At 38.6% G+C, this 19,619-nt stretch overlaps 1 protein-coding gene across 2 annotated transcripts in view; it reads right to left on the bottom strand.

Annotated features, from left to right (window-relative positions):
• RB195_009747 (uncharacterized protein) overlaps positions 1-19,619 on the bottom strand; it is a gene marked incomplete at both ends in the record, with an annotated part of 40,914 nt that overhangs the window by 695 nt on the left and 20,600 nt on the right. Inside the window, 11 exons of one of the 2 annotated variants that reach the window (XM_064190441.1) lie at positions 964-1,128; positions 1,650-1,750; positions 2,867-3,035; positions 3,784-3,960; positions 4,027-4,114; positions 5,058-5,133; positions 5,215-5,371; positions 6,788-6,960; positions 7,027-7,190; positions 9,570-9,693; positions 13,826-14,691. In XM_064190441.1, coding sequence (XP_064048024.1) covers positions 964-1,128; positions 1,650-1,750; positions 2,867-3,035; positions 3,784-3,960; positions 4,027-4,114; positions 5,058-5,133; positions 5,215-5,371; positions 6,788-6,960; positions 7,027-7,190; positions 9,570-9,693; positions 13,826-14,691 — 2,260 coding nt within the window. Of the gene's footprint in view, positions 1-963; positions 1,129-1,649; positions 1,751-2,866; positions 3,036-3,783; positions 3,961-4,026; positions 4,115-5,057; positions 5,134-5,214; positions 5,372-6,787; positions 6,961-7,026; positions 7,191-9,569; positions 9,694-13,825; positions 14,692-19,619 lie in introns of those variants that run through there. The other variant, XM_064190444.1, reaches the window with a different exon arrangement.

Genomic DNA, 19,619 nt, shown 5'->3' with positions numbered 1-19,619 from the left:
GCTTTTTGCATAAGTCCTGCAACGAGAAAAAGACACCACAGAAGAGAATAAATCGGCAAATCATACACAGCATTTCCATTCCAGCATTTTCTACCAAAATTTTTGAAAATCCCCTAAAACGAAGGAGCAAGAAAAGACAGGAACAAGAGGATATTTTTCTCACCTTTTCAGATTTTAATTAAAGGCTAACGTTAAGAGAACTGCTTGAAGCACTATTTTATGTAGGATATTTTCACTTTACAAGGAATTAACATCATTTGAATGAAAATGCACATTTTGCTACTTTATTAATACAGGAAAAAATACAACAAAATACAACATACATTAATACAACAAAACTTCTCGTTTTGTCTTTGTCTGTTTTTGGAATTTTCTTCTTTGCAATAGCAAGATGCGCATATTCATATCATTATATCCATTTTTATAATATTCATTATTATTTGCAATAATTTATGTATTATTACGAATAATAATGAATAACACAACATACATAATATTTATTACTATTTTATTATTTATTGTATTATTATATTTGTATAATTAGTAGCACTAGTATGGCATCCTATGTTCTGGCGTGATTTTCTAGGTAAGCGAGGTCCGTCTGCTATATTTATGGAATTACTTACTGTTGATACGAGTTAATTCTGTAATATTTTTTTTGCCTTTTTACGCAACTCTATTAATTCCCAACGGCTTTCATGTATTCTATCACGATCGCAAGAAAGTGGATATACGAGATTTGTTGAGTTTTGCATAAAAAAGTTTGGTGTTATACCTTTTACAATGGTATAATCCCGAACCATACTTGATATCCGTAAAAAATTAGCTTTGTCATATTTCAAAATAATCGTCCCCTTCTGCCGCCCGATATGGCGGGCTTACTTTACGGACAACGAATGAAAATGCAAACCGTACGATTTGCATTTCACTTGTCCGATTAAACCGTATTTTAGCGATGATCAGTCAATAAATGCAAACGAACCTTGCGAAGGCGATGAAAATTGTGTTGGACAGTGTAAGCACGAACGCGTAAATAAGAAACACTGTTCGCCACTGGTCAAATGTGTCATTTTTGGTGAGTGCCGGCACAACGAAGGACCCGATCAGCAAAGAAAAACAAGCGACGATCTGTAAAAGCAGCTCGATGAGAATTTATGGGAAAATCGTGATTTTATGTGTTCTATTCCATGAATTATGAGGTTTTTCGATTGTACAGATAAAAATTTGAGTGCGAGTTTAGGAGGAGGGGAATTGAAACTCTACGGGAGAGATTGAAGAGGATTTTAGGGAATGAAGGAGACTACTTTTAAATGAAGAAAGTTTGTCTCGATTTTCAGAGACATAAAGGAAATGTAGACAACCGCGAGGTATCAAAAACTTCGGTCATTTTATAGAATAAGATGCATAAAGCAAAAAGCAAAAAGCCTCCAACTGGAAAACTTGGAAAATTTGAATTAAAATGAAGTGTCCGCAGAGCTTGTGTTGCTATAAAAGAATGGAATACGAAGACGTCATTCACTTCAAAAAAGGTGTTTTCGATTTTTGTGAGAGCCCGATAGGAATGCAGAGGAAATGAAAACTCCACTTTTCTGCACTGACCAAAGAAATTTCCTGTGAAAAAGATATGGTAGAGGAAAACCCTTAGTCACCTGTACAATAGACATCACGAATGGAGAATGCTGTTGTGATACCATGACAGCACATTTCGGATAGCCACCAGATGAAAATCCCAGCAGCGCCACAGGAATTACTGTAGAGAAAGAGTTTTTCGATTTCGATTCGACTTCAACAATCGCACAAAAACAAATAGAAAAAAACAGAAATCTTGCATTGTTTCTCAAAATAGAATATGAGATCGATCGGATTTTCAACTATAGTCATTGCAATGGCCGATTCTGAGGATTTTCTCTCCTCTCAACAACGAATACGTACCACCCGATCAAAGTGTTTTGATTTCTAAGGCAACATTGCGCAGGCGGTTACGTAGAAGGCGGGACCGATTTTACCACCAGGAATCTACTTCCAACGTATCACTGTAGCGTTCCTAGAGCCTACTTGGAGGCAACAACCGCGAAGTTGTGATCCCTCCACCAAAAGATCGGGTGTAGTTCAGAAGCGCGGTCGTGATCACCGCTCAATTTCCCCTAAATGTACTGAACAACAGCGTGGGGAACTGCCATGTTGATCGAATCGTTCTACAAGGAGCCTGACAACGTGTCGCGAATGCGAGCAGCAACAAACAATCAATGGGGTTTTGACGCCGTCTCTCCTCCTCATTTGCAGACGATGGCATATGTGATATACTCTGAAGTTCCTCGTAGGAAAACTCGATCGACAGGGCCGTTTCCCATTTCGCTTTTCAAGACAGTTAAGGGGAACTAAGCATGGTGGCCCACATACTGGTAGTCTACACCGCTGACCCTATCTGTTCGCGGAATGATCCTAACACTTTCATTTTCGTGGTATGCTGTCTTTAAAGCACGAGAGGTGAGTTGAGCAAGGTTCACATGGTCCAAACGTCTACCACTCATAGATCTGTGGAATCACAATGGATCGAATTTCGGATAGGACGTATCCCTTCACTAACGACGTTCGTACGGACGTCTATACTTGTGTTGCAAAAAGGAACAGCGATGTGCTCTCATTTAGCAGCGCTAAGCTGGCTTAGATGCGCATCGAACAGAAAGGGAGATTTGCGGCACCACGTAGCAGTCGTTATGTTCAATAGAAGTAAAAAAGTGCATGTACAGTTATAATTACTTCACAGTTGTATACAACACTTCAATTACAATTTTTCAACGATCTCCAACAACAAGAACAGCAAAACAAATAGAGCAGTCATAACAGCAAAATAAACACAACTTACTAATCAGTATGACATCGGAAGCATTTCCAGCAGGTGGAACGACCGATAGCAAAATAAAGAAGAGCCCGGATCCTAGAAGGGCTATTGAGTTGAACAGGCGGAGCTTACCCACTTCGGGAAGGCACCTCAGTCGATCCGAAGCCAGTCCAGTGAACATTTTGATCACCAACTAAAATAGAAGATGTAGCAAAATGGAAAATTGTGGAATTTTGTGAATCAACAGAAATAAAATTCGAAACTTTAATGGAATTTCATTCAATTGGTTAGGGTCATCAGAAATTCTTGAAAAACAAAGCTAATGCACTTCTTTGATCATGTTCGAACCATTAGTAGTGAGATTTTCAAAAACTCACTAAAGGTCGACTCCTATGATTGCATACTGTAAGATAAGCCGAAACGAGACGAAGAACTGGCTTAGATTGCATTATAGCAGCATAGATTAAACCCAAATCCAAAAGTTGCTTTTATTTATTTATTTCACTTCATGCTGTTTGCACAGATCGATTTGATTCTCCAAAGTAAGGCAAACGAGTAGTAAAAAATATCAAAAAAAGGCGAGTATGGTGCAACTCGTAGGTAATATCCAATAAGATACGAATTCATTACGGTAGGGATGGTCTATCTAACCGGATCCTATTCAACCGCAAAATTCCCACCATACACCCATTTCAATCCCCACTAATGTGATGATAAGTGCTCGAAAACACAATTAATACTTGAAACAATTGATTAATACTGTATCCAGATAATCCATCATCATCTATTTAACTCTCTTATTCATGCAGACAAAGGGGACTGGATTGAGTAGGTCTTGCGATGAAGCGGCATTGCATCCAGTAAACGCCAAGAAATCAACCTGATCCCTGCTTCTAGTGAATCAGACGCTTATTATACGCTCCAAGAGGATGAGAACCAACCTGAGCAGCCAGTGGAGCAATTGTTAGAAATCCAGCCGTCATAGTTGGGAATCCTAGCACATAGGAGAGATATAGCGGTGAATAGGAGATTGTGAACTGAGACACGAGGAAATTGCCGATGACAGCGATCCAAATCGCCCAGATCACCATCGATCGGAATATTCTTTGAAGGGGTGGCTAAACACACACGCGATTACTATCTGGATGAATTACTACGGTACTTGGTCGCAGCGTTAAACTCACGGATGTCTTTCCTGAGACCGGTTTCTTTCCCAGACTAATTTTTTGCCATTCTCCTCGAGCAACAAATGGGTGTTTCTTGGGTTTGTCTCTGTAAAAAAATACTACATTACATCTGATCACTATTGATTGTTTTTGTTTGTTGGATGGTAGAGCTTGTAGTCGGCGACAGTAAAATGTGTTTTAGACGACGATGCGACGCGTCCTCGGTGAAGCGTGCGTTGGGCGCTCCCTACGATATGAGGAAAGCATCCCAGACCTCTTCTCTTTGCCATTTTATGGATCTTCATAGTTCTTTTTCGTAAAATAGTGCATGTGTAGGATTGCGTAGTTTTAGTTTTTTTTCCGTTATATTTATCTTTTTTTTTTTTGCAGTCTGTAGTAAGCCTTCTTCTAAGATGGTTTTTTGGAATTTTACCACTATTTTCGGATTGCAGAAGACACTAATCATTCACAGTTCAATCCACAGAAGGAGAGTAAATTTGAGTCTTCACAAACTAAGAACTTAATAGAAGACCATGGAACAAAAAAAAAAGATAAGACTATTGGAAAGCGACTTATTCAAGCACTATCTTAAGAAAAAGTCATGAGAGATTGCAGAAAACAAAATAAAAAGGGATCCGAGATGTTTTCCGCGTACTGTAGGAGAAATTCTGTCGAGAACGCGTGGCGTGGTCATGTTACAACATGATTTACGCCGACTATAAACAGCTCGAATTGGTCGATTTTCTCGCAAGAAAAGCATTCGTATATTTCATTTTCATTTTTTATTACATTACAACTTCTAATTATAAATACACTGATTTATAACTTTCGATTTTATTTAACATTTATTCTATTTTCCAATTTTTGTGGAAATTAACGTTAGAAATAGCTGAGAAGCTCGCATGAATGTGATGTAAATATAGATTTAATTTAACTTTCATACTATTACTAATGTTTGTGAAAAATAACTTCAGGAATAGCTGAGAAACTCTTCACGAATGCAGCGTAAATGTGCATAGCTTCAGACAAAACCGTTAGATAAAGCATACCTATAGTAAACAGCCCATAGAACAGTGAATATTCCCAGAATAACAGCATGAAGGTAAAACACAAAATCCCAGCTCACTAAAAAGAAGTAGCTATTATTCCTCTGCCGTTGTAGTGGAAGACATAGACGTTCTTCGTTGGTTGTTCTAGAGCACCTACCTTTAGTGGCCACTAATCCACTGATCGGCATGGTAAACAATGCAGAAAGCTCAACATAGGCCGAAAGTACGGCGATAAAGAAGCCTTTTTCCTTCGTGGATGCCCATTCGTTAATAACAGCACCGGCCACTGGGAACGAATTTGAGATAGATATACCCTGAATATAAGGGAAAGGTAGTGCTGACAGTTGTGGATTTAAATGATCTGGAGTGTTTCATACGATATCACCCATAATGAATTTGTTGAGCAGTGCTTATAATGCAAGTAAATGTCGAAGATGAAGGGAACTAAAGCTGACGCATTCGCTTTACAAAAAAAGAACACTACGAGTTCTTTGAGAGGGGACCAAATGGTAGGAATCAGGGAAGAAGTAGCTGACAAAGGGGTTGCCACTAGTTTAATCGCATTCTACTAATCAGGAAAGATGTTAAATAAAGAAAGATTCCAACTACAAGGGAAACCATTCAACACAAAAAGCAATGAGATGATCCGCAGAAAATTTTGGCATACTCCAGTGAATATCTAATAATTATTAATTCTTGAAACGTGCAAGGAATCGACGAAGTTTATAGTCGAGTCCAAACGGAACGCTCATTGCAGTTCGGTACGCGGCTGCACTTAAAGGCATCACTCCACGAATCTGGGGTGGTACGGATTTCTGGTGGAGTATTCGTTTACGGGATTGTAGATTATTGAGAGAAGGGTGTGATTCCTTCCTAATTACCGTAGAAAACGGCCCGGAAGATACGGCCGTTTTTTACGGCAATTAGGAAGAAATGGACGGAATCACACCCCTCTCCATAATCTACTATCCCGTATACGAATACTCCACCTGAAATCCGTACCACCTCAGATTCGTGGGGTGATGCCTTTAAAGCGATGGAGTGAAGCGTAGCGGTTAGGATCCGGAGAGGACCCTCGCTATCTCCACTTATCGCTACAGTTAAGATGGCACCACCTCGTTCCCATCCGCCAGCGCTACCGCGTCGCCTCAAGCGCAGCCGTCTGCGCATCTGCACCGAGCTTCATGCCGTTATGACTCGACTATACAATGTCTGATAAAGTAATCAGTTACTAAATGAATTATTTTATGTATTCTTCTATTATTTGATCGGAATTTATGGTTAACTTCCAGAACTGAGCAGAAGAGAACTGAGATTCAATGAGAGAAACATTTCCCTGCGCTCTGGATTCTACCGTAGTTGAAGTGCTGCGGAATATGAAGGATACATTGCAACATAATGTATTTCTACACTAAACGCTCCATTTTAAAAGAAATAGTTTCACTAATGAGCCGTAAATGCGTCAGTAGCTTGATCACTGATTGTCATTATTATATGACCCAGTCGGAGTCCTTTACTCAGATCCCTTTTCTGAAGACCAGCTAGAAAAATTTGCATTTTCAATTTTTGCAGCATTTCTGCTCCATATCTTTCTACAGTAGTCCTTTTTTAACTGCTCTCCAATGTACTAAAAACAGAGATGTGCTATCATTTTTCCCATTATTTTATCTTCTAATTAGAGCCCTACGGTTAACGAAAAAACATTATCTGATTCAAAGTGCCTCACTCACCGAAATTATCCTCACAACTACGAAAACTGGAAACGACCAACAGACGATCACTGGTGTTACTGCGACCATTAAAGTGCACACTACACCAACTACAGTCATCACTTTATGAGTACCAAACCTCTGGAGAAGCATATTCAGAGGAAAAGTGATGAGCATGGCGCCGGTAAAGCCACCTATAATATTATAGGGTGCACTCTACTTACAACTGTAAATGAAAAGCTTTGATAAAGTGAACTAACCAGCAAACGTCAAACTTTTCTCCATTACATCAAATGACAATCGACGATCTCCGATGGACAATTCTGAACTCTGCCAGTCAATATCGTCTGTTATGGAACCATTGTAGAGCGGTGAAGTGGTTTTATCCATCATAGCCACGAATGTTGCGTTAAATGCGATCAGGCTGCAAAAATTAATTTCACTTTAAACAATCAGTCATCTTCGATTATCTGAAAATGAGGGGAGAAAAAGCTAGTAGCGAATATTAGCTGGGAATTTTCTTGTTTCAGTGCACCCGGAGAAATTTTGTACCTAGACGATGGGTTTTATGAGATTTCATCGAATCGCTTAAGTGCAGCTCCCTTTTCCATGTATAGAAGTCCTGGAAGGCATCCAAGCTAACCCTACTTTAACTATAGGAAAAAGTAGCACACAGATTCGAACAAAGTGACAGGTTTCTTCAGTTTTCTTTTCTTCTCATCAATTGCCTTTTTATGATGGTGGTTTTAGCAAAAAAATATCCACGAATGAGAAATTCACCCACTGAATGAAATTGTATCATAGGAGCAGATACAACCGCTGGTGGAAAGAGAAGGGAAGAGAAGGGATTCAGAGTAACAACGACCTTCCGGAGGTGGGTCCTTGAACGCATCACTCCACGAATCTGAGGTGGTGCGGATTTCAGGTGGAGTATTCGTATACGGGATCGTAGATTATGGATTCCGGTGATTCCGTCCATTTCTTGCTAGTTGACGTAAAAAACGGCCCGAAAGATGCGGCGTACACACACGGCTGGCGCGCTCCAATCGAACTCCTTGTAGAGAATAGCGCGCCGGAACGCTCGAAGCCGTATCTTTCGGGCCGTTTATGGACGGGATCACCCCCCTCTCCATAGTCTCCCATCCCGTATACGAATACGATCACCCGAAATCCGTACCACCTCAGATTCGTAAGGTGATGCCTTTAAACTCACATCAACCTCAACTAGAAAGAATATCCTTTTCAAGTGGTTAAGAACGCCCGAATTAATTAACGTTTAAGAAAACCGTACTTGATTTCTCAAAATTTTCTGACGCAGTTTATTTCGAGGAAATTTCACTTTCTTAAAGGGATCACCCCACGAATCTGGGGTGGTACGGGTTTCAGGAGGGTTATGCTTATACGGGGTCATAGATTGCGGGGAGGAGGGTGATTCCGTCCGTTTCTCCCTGCATCAGTGTAAACGGACAACCCCGGAACGCTGTTTCTTACGACGGTTTTTGTTGCAATGCACTAACATTGTGCCCCACCTAACCTGCGATTCGTCCGAATGGGTTTTCGTTTTTGTTTTTGCTATAGAGGACGTCGTAAGAAACAGCGTTTCGGGGTCGTCCGTTTGCGCTGATACAGGGATAGATGAACGGCCCTCTTTCCCACAATCTACGACCCCGCATGGGCTTTACCCGCCTGAAACCCATACCACCTCAGATTTGTGGGGTGGTCCCTTTAACTGATGGCCCCGAAACTATCGGTGCCTTGTGAGAAGCGTCGGGCTCGTCACGGTCATGTATCGACATGTGTCAACTTGTTATCAGTTGTTCAAGCTCGCTGCCCACGTTTTCTTAGCCCGTGTCAACAAAATATTCATGTTTATAACATGTTCTACATGTTATCCGCCACGAAAAGAACTTCGCCTAGTTCCATTGGCAATAAATCGCTGCTTTAAAGATTCTTGGGTTTTATTCTTTCTTCGTATATAAACAAATAATAAACAAATAAATAAGCAAATAAATAAATAAGTATTGAATCTTCCCACGAATAATGTGGTATATACCACACCGACATCATCTTTTTCAAAACCAAGACAGGTTTACATAATCTACAATATGACCTGGTTCTTTTTCTAAAAGTCACGTGGGTTACGACTCCTGGACAGTAGTTTTCCGAATTGTTTTTTTGAGGGTTTTTTTTTGAATTTTCGGAACTACGCCACACTAAGTTTACGCGCGCTCATTTTGCCCGATTCCCATGTACAGATTCGTATTCCACATACTCTCCTCTTCTTTGATACCTTGTTGATGTTATAAATCTATAGAGCAAAGTATGAACACGCGCTGTTAATTTTTTGTCAATTCGGTCATAATTGTGCAAAAAGTATCTCTTAAAACTGATGTGAACACTTGAAAACCTGAAATGAAACCTCATTCTGCTGTTATATGGATTCTGTTGCAGACACTCTATCTCTTTCGCTGTCTTCTTCTTCGACTTTAAATTATACAACTATAAGAAACACAATATTTCTAGGATTATTTTGTTACAATATTATCTTGTGAGGATCATCCATTTGTAGCTGAGCATTTTAGTAACAATCAATATGTTCTTTTAGATACCGAAAATGTTCGATAAAACATGAAATGAGTCCCGATAAGCTCATTTGGCAAATTCTATGCCTAAAAATTTGTAGCGAAGAACGTGGGACCACTATAATCCTTTAATAACCACCTAATGACTGCTGCTAATGCCATAAACAAAGTTTGTTTTCATATCTACGTCACAGTGCAGATTTCCGATTCGAAAAACTAACCTAGACATCAGGAAAGAGAGATAGCAAAGAGTTAGAGCAAGAATACCATATCTATTCGCACCAGCACATCCACATAGAACTTGACGGTAGTCATCTGAGTCGTTGAAGCCCGACGAAGACGAACCTATAGAGCCTGACGATATGCTGTTTGTTTCGGCACACATTTTGACGAGTGGGTTGAAAAAATTTGTGGCTGACAACGTTCAGTACAGTCGTGTTTTATATGCACGCATACGCGAATATCACTGATCGTTCGAAGCGAATGGAAATACGCATTTAGTTTTTTGAATGACTTGATTTGAATGATCTAACATCATAAATTCAAGTTCACGAGTTCCTTTGGTTCCTCATTCATTTTAATTCTTAGATAAAATACTCACAAACACTTTGCAGAGGTTCCAGAAGAATTTCGTTCCTTGACTAAAGAAAAGAAAAAAAGGAGAAATCTTGAATCAATCAAAACTTTCCTGAACATCAAGCATATTTTGTTCCATAACAAGAATGCGCAGGATTGAAGAATAACTTTTGAGCGTTTATTTTTTCAAAGTGAAAAATGCATAGAGAACCAAAAACTCTTTCAAGCATACTACGTGTCGTTCGATAGAAAATTGTATTCTATAATTCTCCAATTTTATTTATCTTCATTCTCCCAAATCATTGAAATTTCTACAAAGAGGCAAAAGAGGGCGTTTTCGATTATTTTGGTTTTTTTTTTTTTTTTGCAATTAATCGCAGTGATAAAGTCACTGAGGCTGCTCGTGGGCTTTGTGTTGTCTGTGAAGGGTATCTAAGGAGATATGAAAATTTTAAAAAAGATCCGGAAAGAGTTGGAAAAACCCAAGGTGTGCTAACGCCACTTTGGTACCAAACTCCTTAAAGGCATCACCCCACGAATCTGAGGTGGTACGGATTTCAAGTGGAGTATTCGTATACGGGATAGTAGATTATGGAGAGGAGGGTGATTTCGTCCATTTCTTCCTAATTGCCGTAAAAAAACAGCCCGGAAGATGCGGCGCCGCACAGGGCTGGCGCGCTCCAATCGAACTCCTTGTAGAAAATACTGCCCCGGAACGCTCGGAGCCGTTTTCTACGGCAATTAGGAAGAAATGAACGGAATCACTCTCCTCCCCATAATCTACGACCTCGTACACGAATACTCCACCGGAAACCCGTACCACTACAGATTCGTGGGGTGATGTCTTTATGGAGTACTCGAATGCGGGTGCAAGTGACTGCGATTGACTGATTCCTGCAATTTTCGACATCCTTCACCTAGCACTTTACACTGGTTATGACTTCAAACAAATTTCTGCTCCCTTGGAGCGTTCAAAAATTGCGTATGACACCCGTGTTTCAGGGGCCATCGCGGGCAATTGGGAAAAGTTTTCAACCAGCAATAAACGCACCTCGGCAAAGCCTCATTGGTCACGTTATCGCCTCTGCGCAAAGCTGAACTGCGTACCTCAAAAATGGCACACAATTACAGGTGCTGCGTATCGCGCACAGGTAAGTGGATGCCGTATAACGGGTGAAGAACTCTTCGATCGATGGTTGGGTCGCGGTAATCAGCGAAGAACACTTGACGCACTCTTTCTCAGCAGAAGCGCTAGAAATCTAAGGACTGAAGGAAGTGATACCAACACATGATCAGCTGCTCAGGAGATGTTCAGTTGTACCTGGAAGTTCACATAAGTGAGCGTACTACCCACTCCCATGTGAGGTAATGGCGCCCACGTCACCATTACCTTGATGTTACAAAAATTATAAATGAGATGGATGTATAGTCGGATCAAAATGACATGACACTCGGCGCAATTGCGGAAGCGGCATGTGCTCACCGAGCCTAGGAAGAGAGTGCATGAAAGTCAATAAAAAGATAATAGTGAGGAAGTATAATGCTAGAAAATACGTGATGAATACCAACAGTGTTTTCAAATGTCGTCAAATTGGCAGTTTGCGATTTGAATAATAATAAGAATTGAATAGGTTCAGATGAATGAGCTTGTGCACCAAGGATCCTAGCAGTACATTCACGGCAGACACCAATTCTCTAGACTGTTCACATCTCCTTTAGATTTTGTTAAATACCGCTCAGAAGAGCGAGTCGCCGACACGTCCTTTCGGCCGTGCCACGGTCCTCAGCGCGACAAGTCGCGTTCTTCCCGCTCGCAACTCGCCCGTCTCCCGTTCATCGCGGTGGACAGGTGTCGCTTTTTGGTTGGGATTGCGAAATACACACTACAGAAATGATTCTGTATAGTATGATTTCAACCATATGGTCGCGATACTACTCGCGAACGACACCTGCGCCGCATCCGATCGGCGTTTACGACGTGACGCTAGCGTGAAGGAAATGGCTGGATGTGGAAACAGCCGTGGAGGTTGTTAGGAGTAATATTGCTCTGGAATGATGGGTGAGGGAGGGCAATAAAAAACGAGTTCAATATTTGCAGTTGTGAAGCCATCTATTTGCGAAAGAAACTTGCTCTTCGGTCCTTAGACTCATACCAATAATTGTGGACAATCTTTGCTGTTAGTTACTCGCTTCTCATTGTCTATTTCTTTTGGTTACGAAAAATTCTGGATAGCACCAGTTTTAAAAACCGATCACCCTTGTAGCTTTTAAGCTTTTAACCGCGCGTTTACTGAGAAAGAGTGTGCCAAGTGTTCTTCGCTGATTACCGCGACCCAGCCATCGATCGAAGAGTTCTTCACCCGTTATACGGCATCCACTTACCTGTGCGCGATACGCAGCACCTGTAATTGTGTGCCATTTTTGAGGTACGCAGTTCAGCTTTGCGCAGAGGCGATAACGTGACCAATGAGGCTTTGCCGAGGTGCGTTTATTGCTGGTTGAAAACTTTTCCCAATTGCCCGCGATGGCCCCTGAAACACGGGTGTCATACGCAATTTTTGAACGCTCCAAGGGAGCAGAAATGTGTTTGAAGTCGTTACCAGTGTAAAGTGCTAGGTGGAGGATGTCGAAAATTGCAGGAATCAGTCAATCGCAGTCATCTGTACCCGGATTCAAGTACTCCTCAAGGCACGTCGAAACTGCGACTGATCGACTTCTACAATTTTCCCAAGGGACAATTTGTTCTCAGCATCATATACGACTTAAAGAGCGATGCTCTTTCGTATAATAGTCAAAAAGGGTGATTTATCAAGATAATAAGGTGCACTCCTATACTCGACTGTGTTCGGGGAGTTCAAACGTATATTATAAATATTTATTGTTACATGTTTGAGACATCAAAAGTGGGGAGGGGGAAAGAGGGACTCGTACCAGCCGGGCGTGGCCGAGGAGACGAGACTGCCATCTCGCTGGCGGACTGCCTCTGGCAACACCTGATGTATGTCAGTAGTCAGCAGCTGCATCCCGACATCTCCATTCCTTCGGAAAGCTCGTCTTCGAGCGCTAAGACACGATGTAGAAAAGTAGTTGTTTCGTGAGTTGTATGACGGCATTTCGTAAATAGTCGTATTTGACGTAGAAGACATAGGTGGACATCGTCTTTAAATGAGCTAATGAACTGTCAAGCTCCAGGCGGAGGATCCAGTGAACGGGTTAGTTTCGACTGTCACCTGCCGCAGAATAATGAGATAGCTCGTCCCCGAGCTGTAACAAATAGAAAGTAGAGTAGGAGATGTGTACATGTGAGAAGTGGCTTTGTGACGACTCTCAAATGTGGGATGAGGCTGATGGCTGTATTCTGGTACGTTCGCATAGGTTATCAGAGAGAACAAAAAGAAAGTAGAGTGGGCGTCTGTTGATCGTTATTACATAAGTGAGTTCAATAACAAAATACACAACGGTAAAATGTGTGATTATACTGTCGTAATAAAATGATCTCTTGAAGGTACAATTCTAATTTTCGGGATTGATAGATAATGTTATAAATTTAACATGTTAACATTTTGACAATGAAGTAGGCGAAAAGAAATTTCGTGTACAACAGAATCTTATGTAATGTTTATAAAATACAAGCGAGTAGGTCATATGTTGAACTATTGCACAGCACACAGGGTTGCGTTCAACATATGGGCGTGAGTGCTTGGTTTTTAAGAGGATTTTTTTCTTGAGTTTCTTTGAAACGCCTGTTCAAAGAAATCATGTGGTAACTGCAACGCATAGGAGCGGCGGTATGCAGAAGGAAAGTGAAACTTACGGTAGAGAATTTCCAACAACTATTAATGGTAGTTGTCGTTTTTTTTTAAATTCTCTTGCTGGAAAGGGTGAGTGCTGAAAAATTTACGTTTTATGTGAAGACGGTATGATCGTCGTAAGTTGTGTTCTGAGTCATCTGATGTTTCCTTTTGGATATTTGTTGGTGAATGTAGTATTTGTTTAGAGGTGGAAACATTAGCGGACGAAGAACGAGGAAAATAAATTTTCAATCTATTAATATGAACAAGTTGTCGTTCCTGACGACCGATCAGATTGATGATGGTGACATTAGGACGAGAAATTTGTTCAACTTTGAAAGGGCCTTTCCATTGGTGAGTGAATTTGGGACGAACGGTATCGTCACGTAATAGGACAAGATCTCCAATGGAAACGTCCTTAAAGAAAACTTTGTTGTGAAAGTCGTAACCTGATTTATATTTTGCTGTTTGTTTGGCGATTTGGTCTCCGAATTCGATGATTGTGGTTTGCAGGACAGTGCTGAATTGGTCTGCAAAACTATCGGTGGCGTAAGATATGGTGGTTGGCAGTTGGCGGACGATATCACTCCAAGTGATTGGATGTCTTCCATATGCAACGAAAAATGAGCTGTATCCTGTAGTGTCGTTTATGGTGGTGTTATAAGCAAAGACGATAGGTTGGAGAAAGTCTGACCACAGATCTTTAGCATCTGAACAATATGCGGTGAGAGAATCTGTGATTACTTTTACCATTCTTTCGACTTGCTCATTTGCTTTGTGGTTGTAGCTTGTTGTTAATTTGTTAGATATTCCTAAGATCTTGTTAATTTGTGAAAATACCTCGCTTGTATAATTAGAACCACGGTCAGATACTATTTCGTTAGGAATTCCATGCTTGGCTATGACATAGTTGATTACTGCTTTCACCACAATATCTGTTGTTTGGTTAGGAATTGGAGTGCAGATTGCTAGTTTGCTAAATGCACAGACTGTTATAGAAATAAATCTGTTTCCATTAATACATTGAGGAAGAGGTCCAATGATATCCGTGTGGATACGTTCGAAAGGTCGTAAAGGAATTGGGAAGGTTCCTGATTATTCGCGTATAATGTGACCTGAAGGGGTTTTGATTTTCTGGCAGATTGGACAACTACGTACAAATTTGGTGATTGAGTTCCACATTTGTGGCCAAAAATATTTTGCTGAGATTGATTTATACGTTTTTCTAATTCCAAAAAGGGATCCAATAAATTGATTTTCGTGAAAAGTATGAATGATTTTAGTTTGTAAATTTAGGTCAGGAATTATTAGTTGAGGTGTTGTATTGGATGTGTAATATAAACAATTGTTGAGAAGGGAATATTTATCCAATTTGTTCTGAAATTTGTTGGGGGGGGGGGGTTTCTTTAAATTTCCTTTGAGAAATTGAATTAAGTCATTATATTTAGAAAGGGCTTGGGATTGTTGTATTTCCTCAAGGGAAGGGAACGAATTCAGTTGTACGGAATTCGTTTGTGTTACTGGATATCGGCTAAGAAAATCACATAGAGTGTTGTGTTTTCCTGCACGATATTCAATTTTAATATCGTACGCCTGCATTGTTATTTGGTATTTAGCAAGGCGTCCTACAAGGTCTGATCGGTGCATTAAATATTTTAATGGAGCATGATCGGTAACTAGAGTGATTTTTGCGTCAGCTATGTATGGGTAAAAGTGCTTGAGAGCGAATACTATAGCTAGTGCTTCAAGTTCAATCACTGCATAGTTTTTCTCATATTTTGTGAGTGGGCGGCTACAATATGCAATTGGGTGTTCTTTGCAAGTGTCGCGACTAACTTGCAAAAGACATGCGCCTATACCGATGGTAGATGCGTCGGTATGAATGAGATATGGTTGTCCTAGTTTAGGTGGTACTAGAACTGGTGCTTCAACTAAAGCATTTTTTAGGGTCAAAAACGCTTGTTCCTGCTCATCTGTCCATGAGAAAGAAGCATTTTTGATTAAGAGGTTGTTGAGTGGAGTGGCGATAATGGAAAATCTTGGAATAAAGCGGCGGAAATAGGATGCGGCGCCTAAAAATGATTTGACAGATTTATTGTCTGTTGGACGCGGGATATTTACGATGCTTGCAACTTTGTCTGGGTTGGGTCGAGTGCCGTTTTTGCTAATTAGAACGCCAAGGTATTTTACTTCTGATTGGAAAAAAGAACATTTTTCCGGGGTTAGTTTCATTCCGAAGCTAGCAATGCGTTGAAAAAGTTCTTCTAAATCAAAAAAATGTTGACGTATTGAGTGACTAGCAATTATTATGTCATCAATGTATGCGAAACAACACGCACGCAATTCGCGGATGAGGTTGTTTGCAACTCTTTGGAATGTGCCTGGGGCACCTTTTAAACCTTGGGCCATTACTGTAAACTGAAAGAGGCCTAAAAATGATGAGAACGCGGTGCGTTCTTTATGTTTTCGTTCAAGAGGGATCTGAAAAAATCCACTCTTGAAATCTAGAACGCTGTAAATTTGTTTTCCACTAACTAGATCAATTATATCCTGAATATGTGGAATACAATAGGTTTCGTTTTCGGTTATGGCGTTAATTTGACGATAATCTACTGTGAAGCGCCATTGATCTTTATTGGAGCCTTTCTTAACCAGAACAATTGGGGATGCAAATTTACTTGTGCTTTGTTCGATAATATGAGTGCGTAACATTTCGTCTATTTGTCGCTTAATTTCTTGCCTTTTTTCTAAAGGGACGCGATATGGGCGTTGCTTGGGGAGTGTAACGTGAGGAATAAAGTTAATTTTGTGTGTTATAGGACCATTATAGTGTCCTAAATTTCCATCGGGTCCCACGAAACAGTGTTGGTAGTTTCGCAAGAGTGAGAAAAATTGAGTGATATCGTGTTCTGTTAGGGAGGATTTGTCAATATTAACGAGTTTCTCGATGGGAAATGTGTTGTTAGAAGGGAATAGTGGCATATTTTCACTAATATCCGCTTCTGGTGGGATATACTTCTCAGATTGTTTGAGTGGTAGCTCTTGTTGTGAAAAAGTTTCTGCTGGATGGACCGAAAAAATTGTTGACCATGTTGATGCTTTTCCTACGTAGTTAAATTCAGAGGGATCGCACTGTTAAAATAACAGTGATAATAAAGGAGAGGGAGAGTATGAGAAGTTGTGAGTTGGTTGCTTCCCTGCTTACTTTTGAGTTCTCTTTCTTTTATATGTTGTTATTGGGTTCTGTTTTTTAGGTGTGGTGGTTAACACAAGATTGGGGGATTATAAGTGTTGGGCAAAGGGGAAAGAAGATAAATCGCCATGGAGGGGGGACAAACCTGAACTGTCCCTCTCATTTGGTGAACTATGGCTAACTAACCATAGTGAAAGAGCGGACGTGCCCAGTGATCTGAGGAAGATAATCCTCAGAAGTGCGATAAAAACGGCAATCTTCGGCGGGTTCTCCAATGTTGGAGGACTACGCGCAGAACTGGAAGAGAAGGGCTGCCTATGCCCAACTTGACAGACGGTGATGTATCGAAACCTTGTCCTTTTTTTTCGATTCTGTATTTGCTATGTGTGTGATGAATAAAATTTGTTGACAAATAGTGTGCTGTTGCATCGCATTATATTGGGAGGTATGGTGAGTATTACGCAGTGTGTTATCTCATTAGGAGAAAGCACCTACGCGTAGTTATATAATTTATCGCGCGCGTCTATGTGGGTCAGTAGCGTCTATTCCGATGCGGAGACGAAACTTGGAGTGGCTGTGGCTGTGCTCATGTTTGATTAATTACTGGGGTCGCGTAAGATTAAAACAAGAGCCGCTGCACGAATTAATTCGGTTGTACGCTTGTTGTACGCTGAAGGCTGCTGCACTATCGCTAGCTTTCCTTTAGATTTATATCCTTGCCTACTGTAATAAGTGTGATTTTCGCGGAGCAACCTAGTGTGTAAGGTTGGCGCGGAGAGATTAGCCGATTCTAATGCGTCTTCAATCTCTGATTTATTGCTCTCGCAGTGCTCAAGTGCGGAGATATTTACAGGTACCGTAATTTGAGTGTATCTTGATTGGCCGGCCTTTTTGCGAACAAGTCCAGAAGAGGAAATATAAGCTATGAAAACAAATTAAACAGATAACAATTAATAAACTGCTATCTGAAAACAATTGAAATACTATACTATCTATTTTCGCGCATGTATGACCTAAACTAACATATGAACTGAGACTTACAGTTTGCAGACATGTAAGCAGTTATATATATGTTATTAGGCGTAAGAATAACCAGTTATACATAAAATGTCACTAGGCAATGAATTTTGAAGGAACATAAATATAATTATAGTGCGAATATTAACATATATATCTGAAATTACAGTGCAAGACATGTAATCAGTTATATGTTGTGGCACTAGGCTTATAAGCTTTATGTAACAATTTAGCGCAGCAAGGAGCAAATAATCTGGTGCAAAACTATTGAACATTAACTTTTGTAAAAGGAGCATCTCAATCTAACGTTGCTAGCGTTCACGGCAGCAATAAAAAGTACTAGTGAGGAACGCAGAGTTCAGGAGCTTGTTCGCATGGACTGTTTATTTATTTATTTATTTATTTATTTTTGTTTCCCTGGGTAATTTTTTCTCTATACATTTATATACTTCGTTTTTTTTTTTCTTGATAACATCTGATGTTTTATTATAAAATAATTAAAGGAAATACTCACGTGTCGTTCGTTGTAGTGTCGCAGAGTGTAGAATAGATGAAGGCATGAATAGGGTAAATTTTGTTTTTGAAAATTTGTTCCCATTTAGAAAAAAAAAATTTTAACTTTTTTTTTGAATCTACCCGGGACCTCCATATCAAGATAATAGGGAGCTCTTCCTATTCTCGATGTGTTCGGGGAGTTCAAACATATATTATAAATATTTATTATTGCATGTATAAGATATCAAAAGTGGGGAGGGGGAAAGAGGGGCTCGCACCAGCCGGGTGGCATGGCCGAGGAGACGAGACTGCTGTCTCGTTGACGGACTGCCTCAGACAACACCTGATGCATGTCAGTAGTCAGCAGCTGCATCCCGACATAATAATAATAATAATAATAATAATAATAATAATAATAATAATAATAATAATAATAATAATAATAATAATAATAATAATAATAATAATAATAATAATAATAATAATAATAATAATAATAATAATAATAATAATAATAATAATAATAATAATAATAATAATAATAATAATAATAATAATAATAATAATAATAATAATAATAATAATAATAATAATAATAATAATAATAATAATAATAATAATAATAATAATAATAATAATAATAATAATAATAATAATAATAATAATAATAATAATAATAATAATAATAATAATAATAATAATAATAATAATAATAATAATAATAATAATAATAATAATAATAATAATAATAATAATAATAATAATAATAATAATAATAATAATAATAATAATAATAATAATAATAATAATAATAATAATAATAATAATAATAATAATAATAATAATAATAATAATAATAATAATAATAATAATAATAATAATAATAATAATAATAATAATAATAATAATAATAATAATAATAATAATAATAATAATAATAATAATAATAATAATAATAATAATAATAATAATAATAATAATAATAATAATAATAATAATAATAATAATAATAATAATAATAATAATAATAATAATAATAATAATAATAATAATAATAATAATAATAATAATAATAATAATAATAATAATAATAATAATAATAATAATAATAATAATAATAATAATAATAATAATAATAATAATAATAATAATAATAATAATAATAATAATAATAATAATAATAATAATAATAATAATAA

This window comes from Necator americanus, chromosome III, assembly GCF_031761385.1.
Source record: "Necator americanus strain Aroian chromosome III, whole genome shotgun sequence".
Classification (NCBI taxonomy): domain Eukaryota; kingdom Metazoa; phylum Nematoda; class Chromadorea; order Rhabditida; family Ancylostomatidae; genus Necator; species Necator americanus.
Note: the sequence above shows the minus strand (reverse complement) of the source record. Positions and strands in the feature narration are given on the sequence as shown.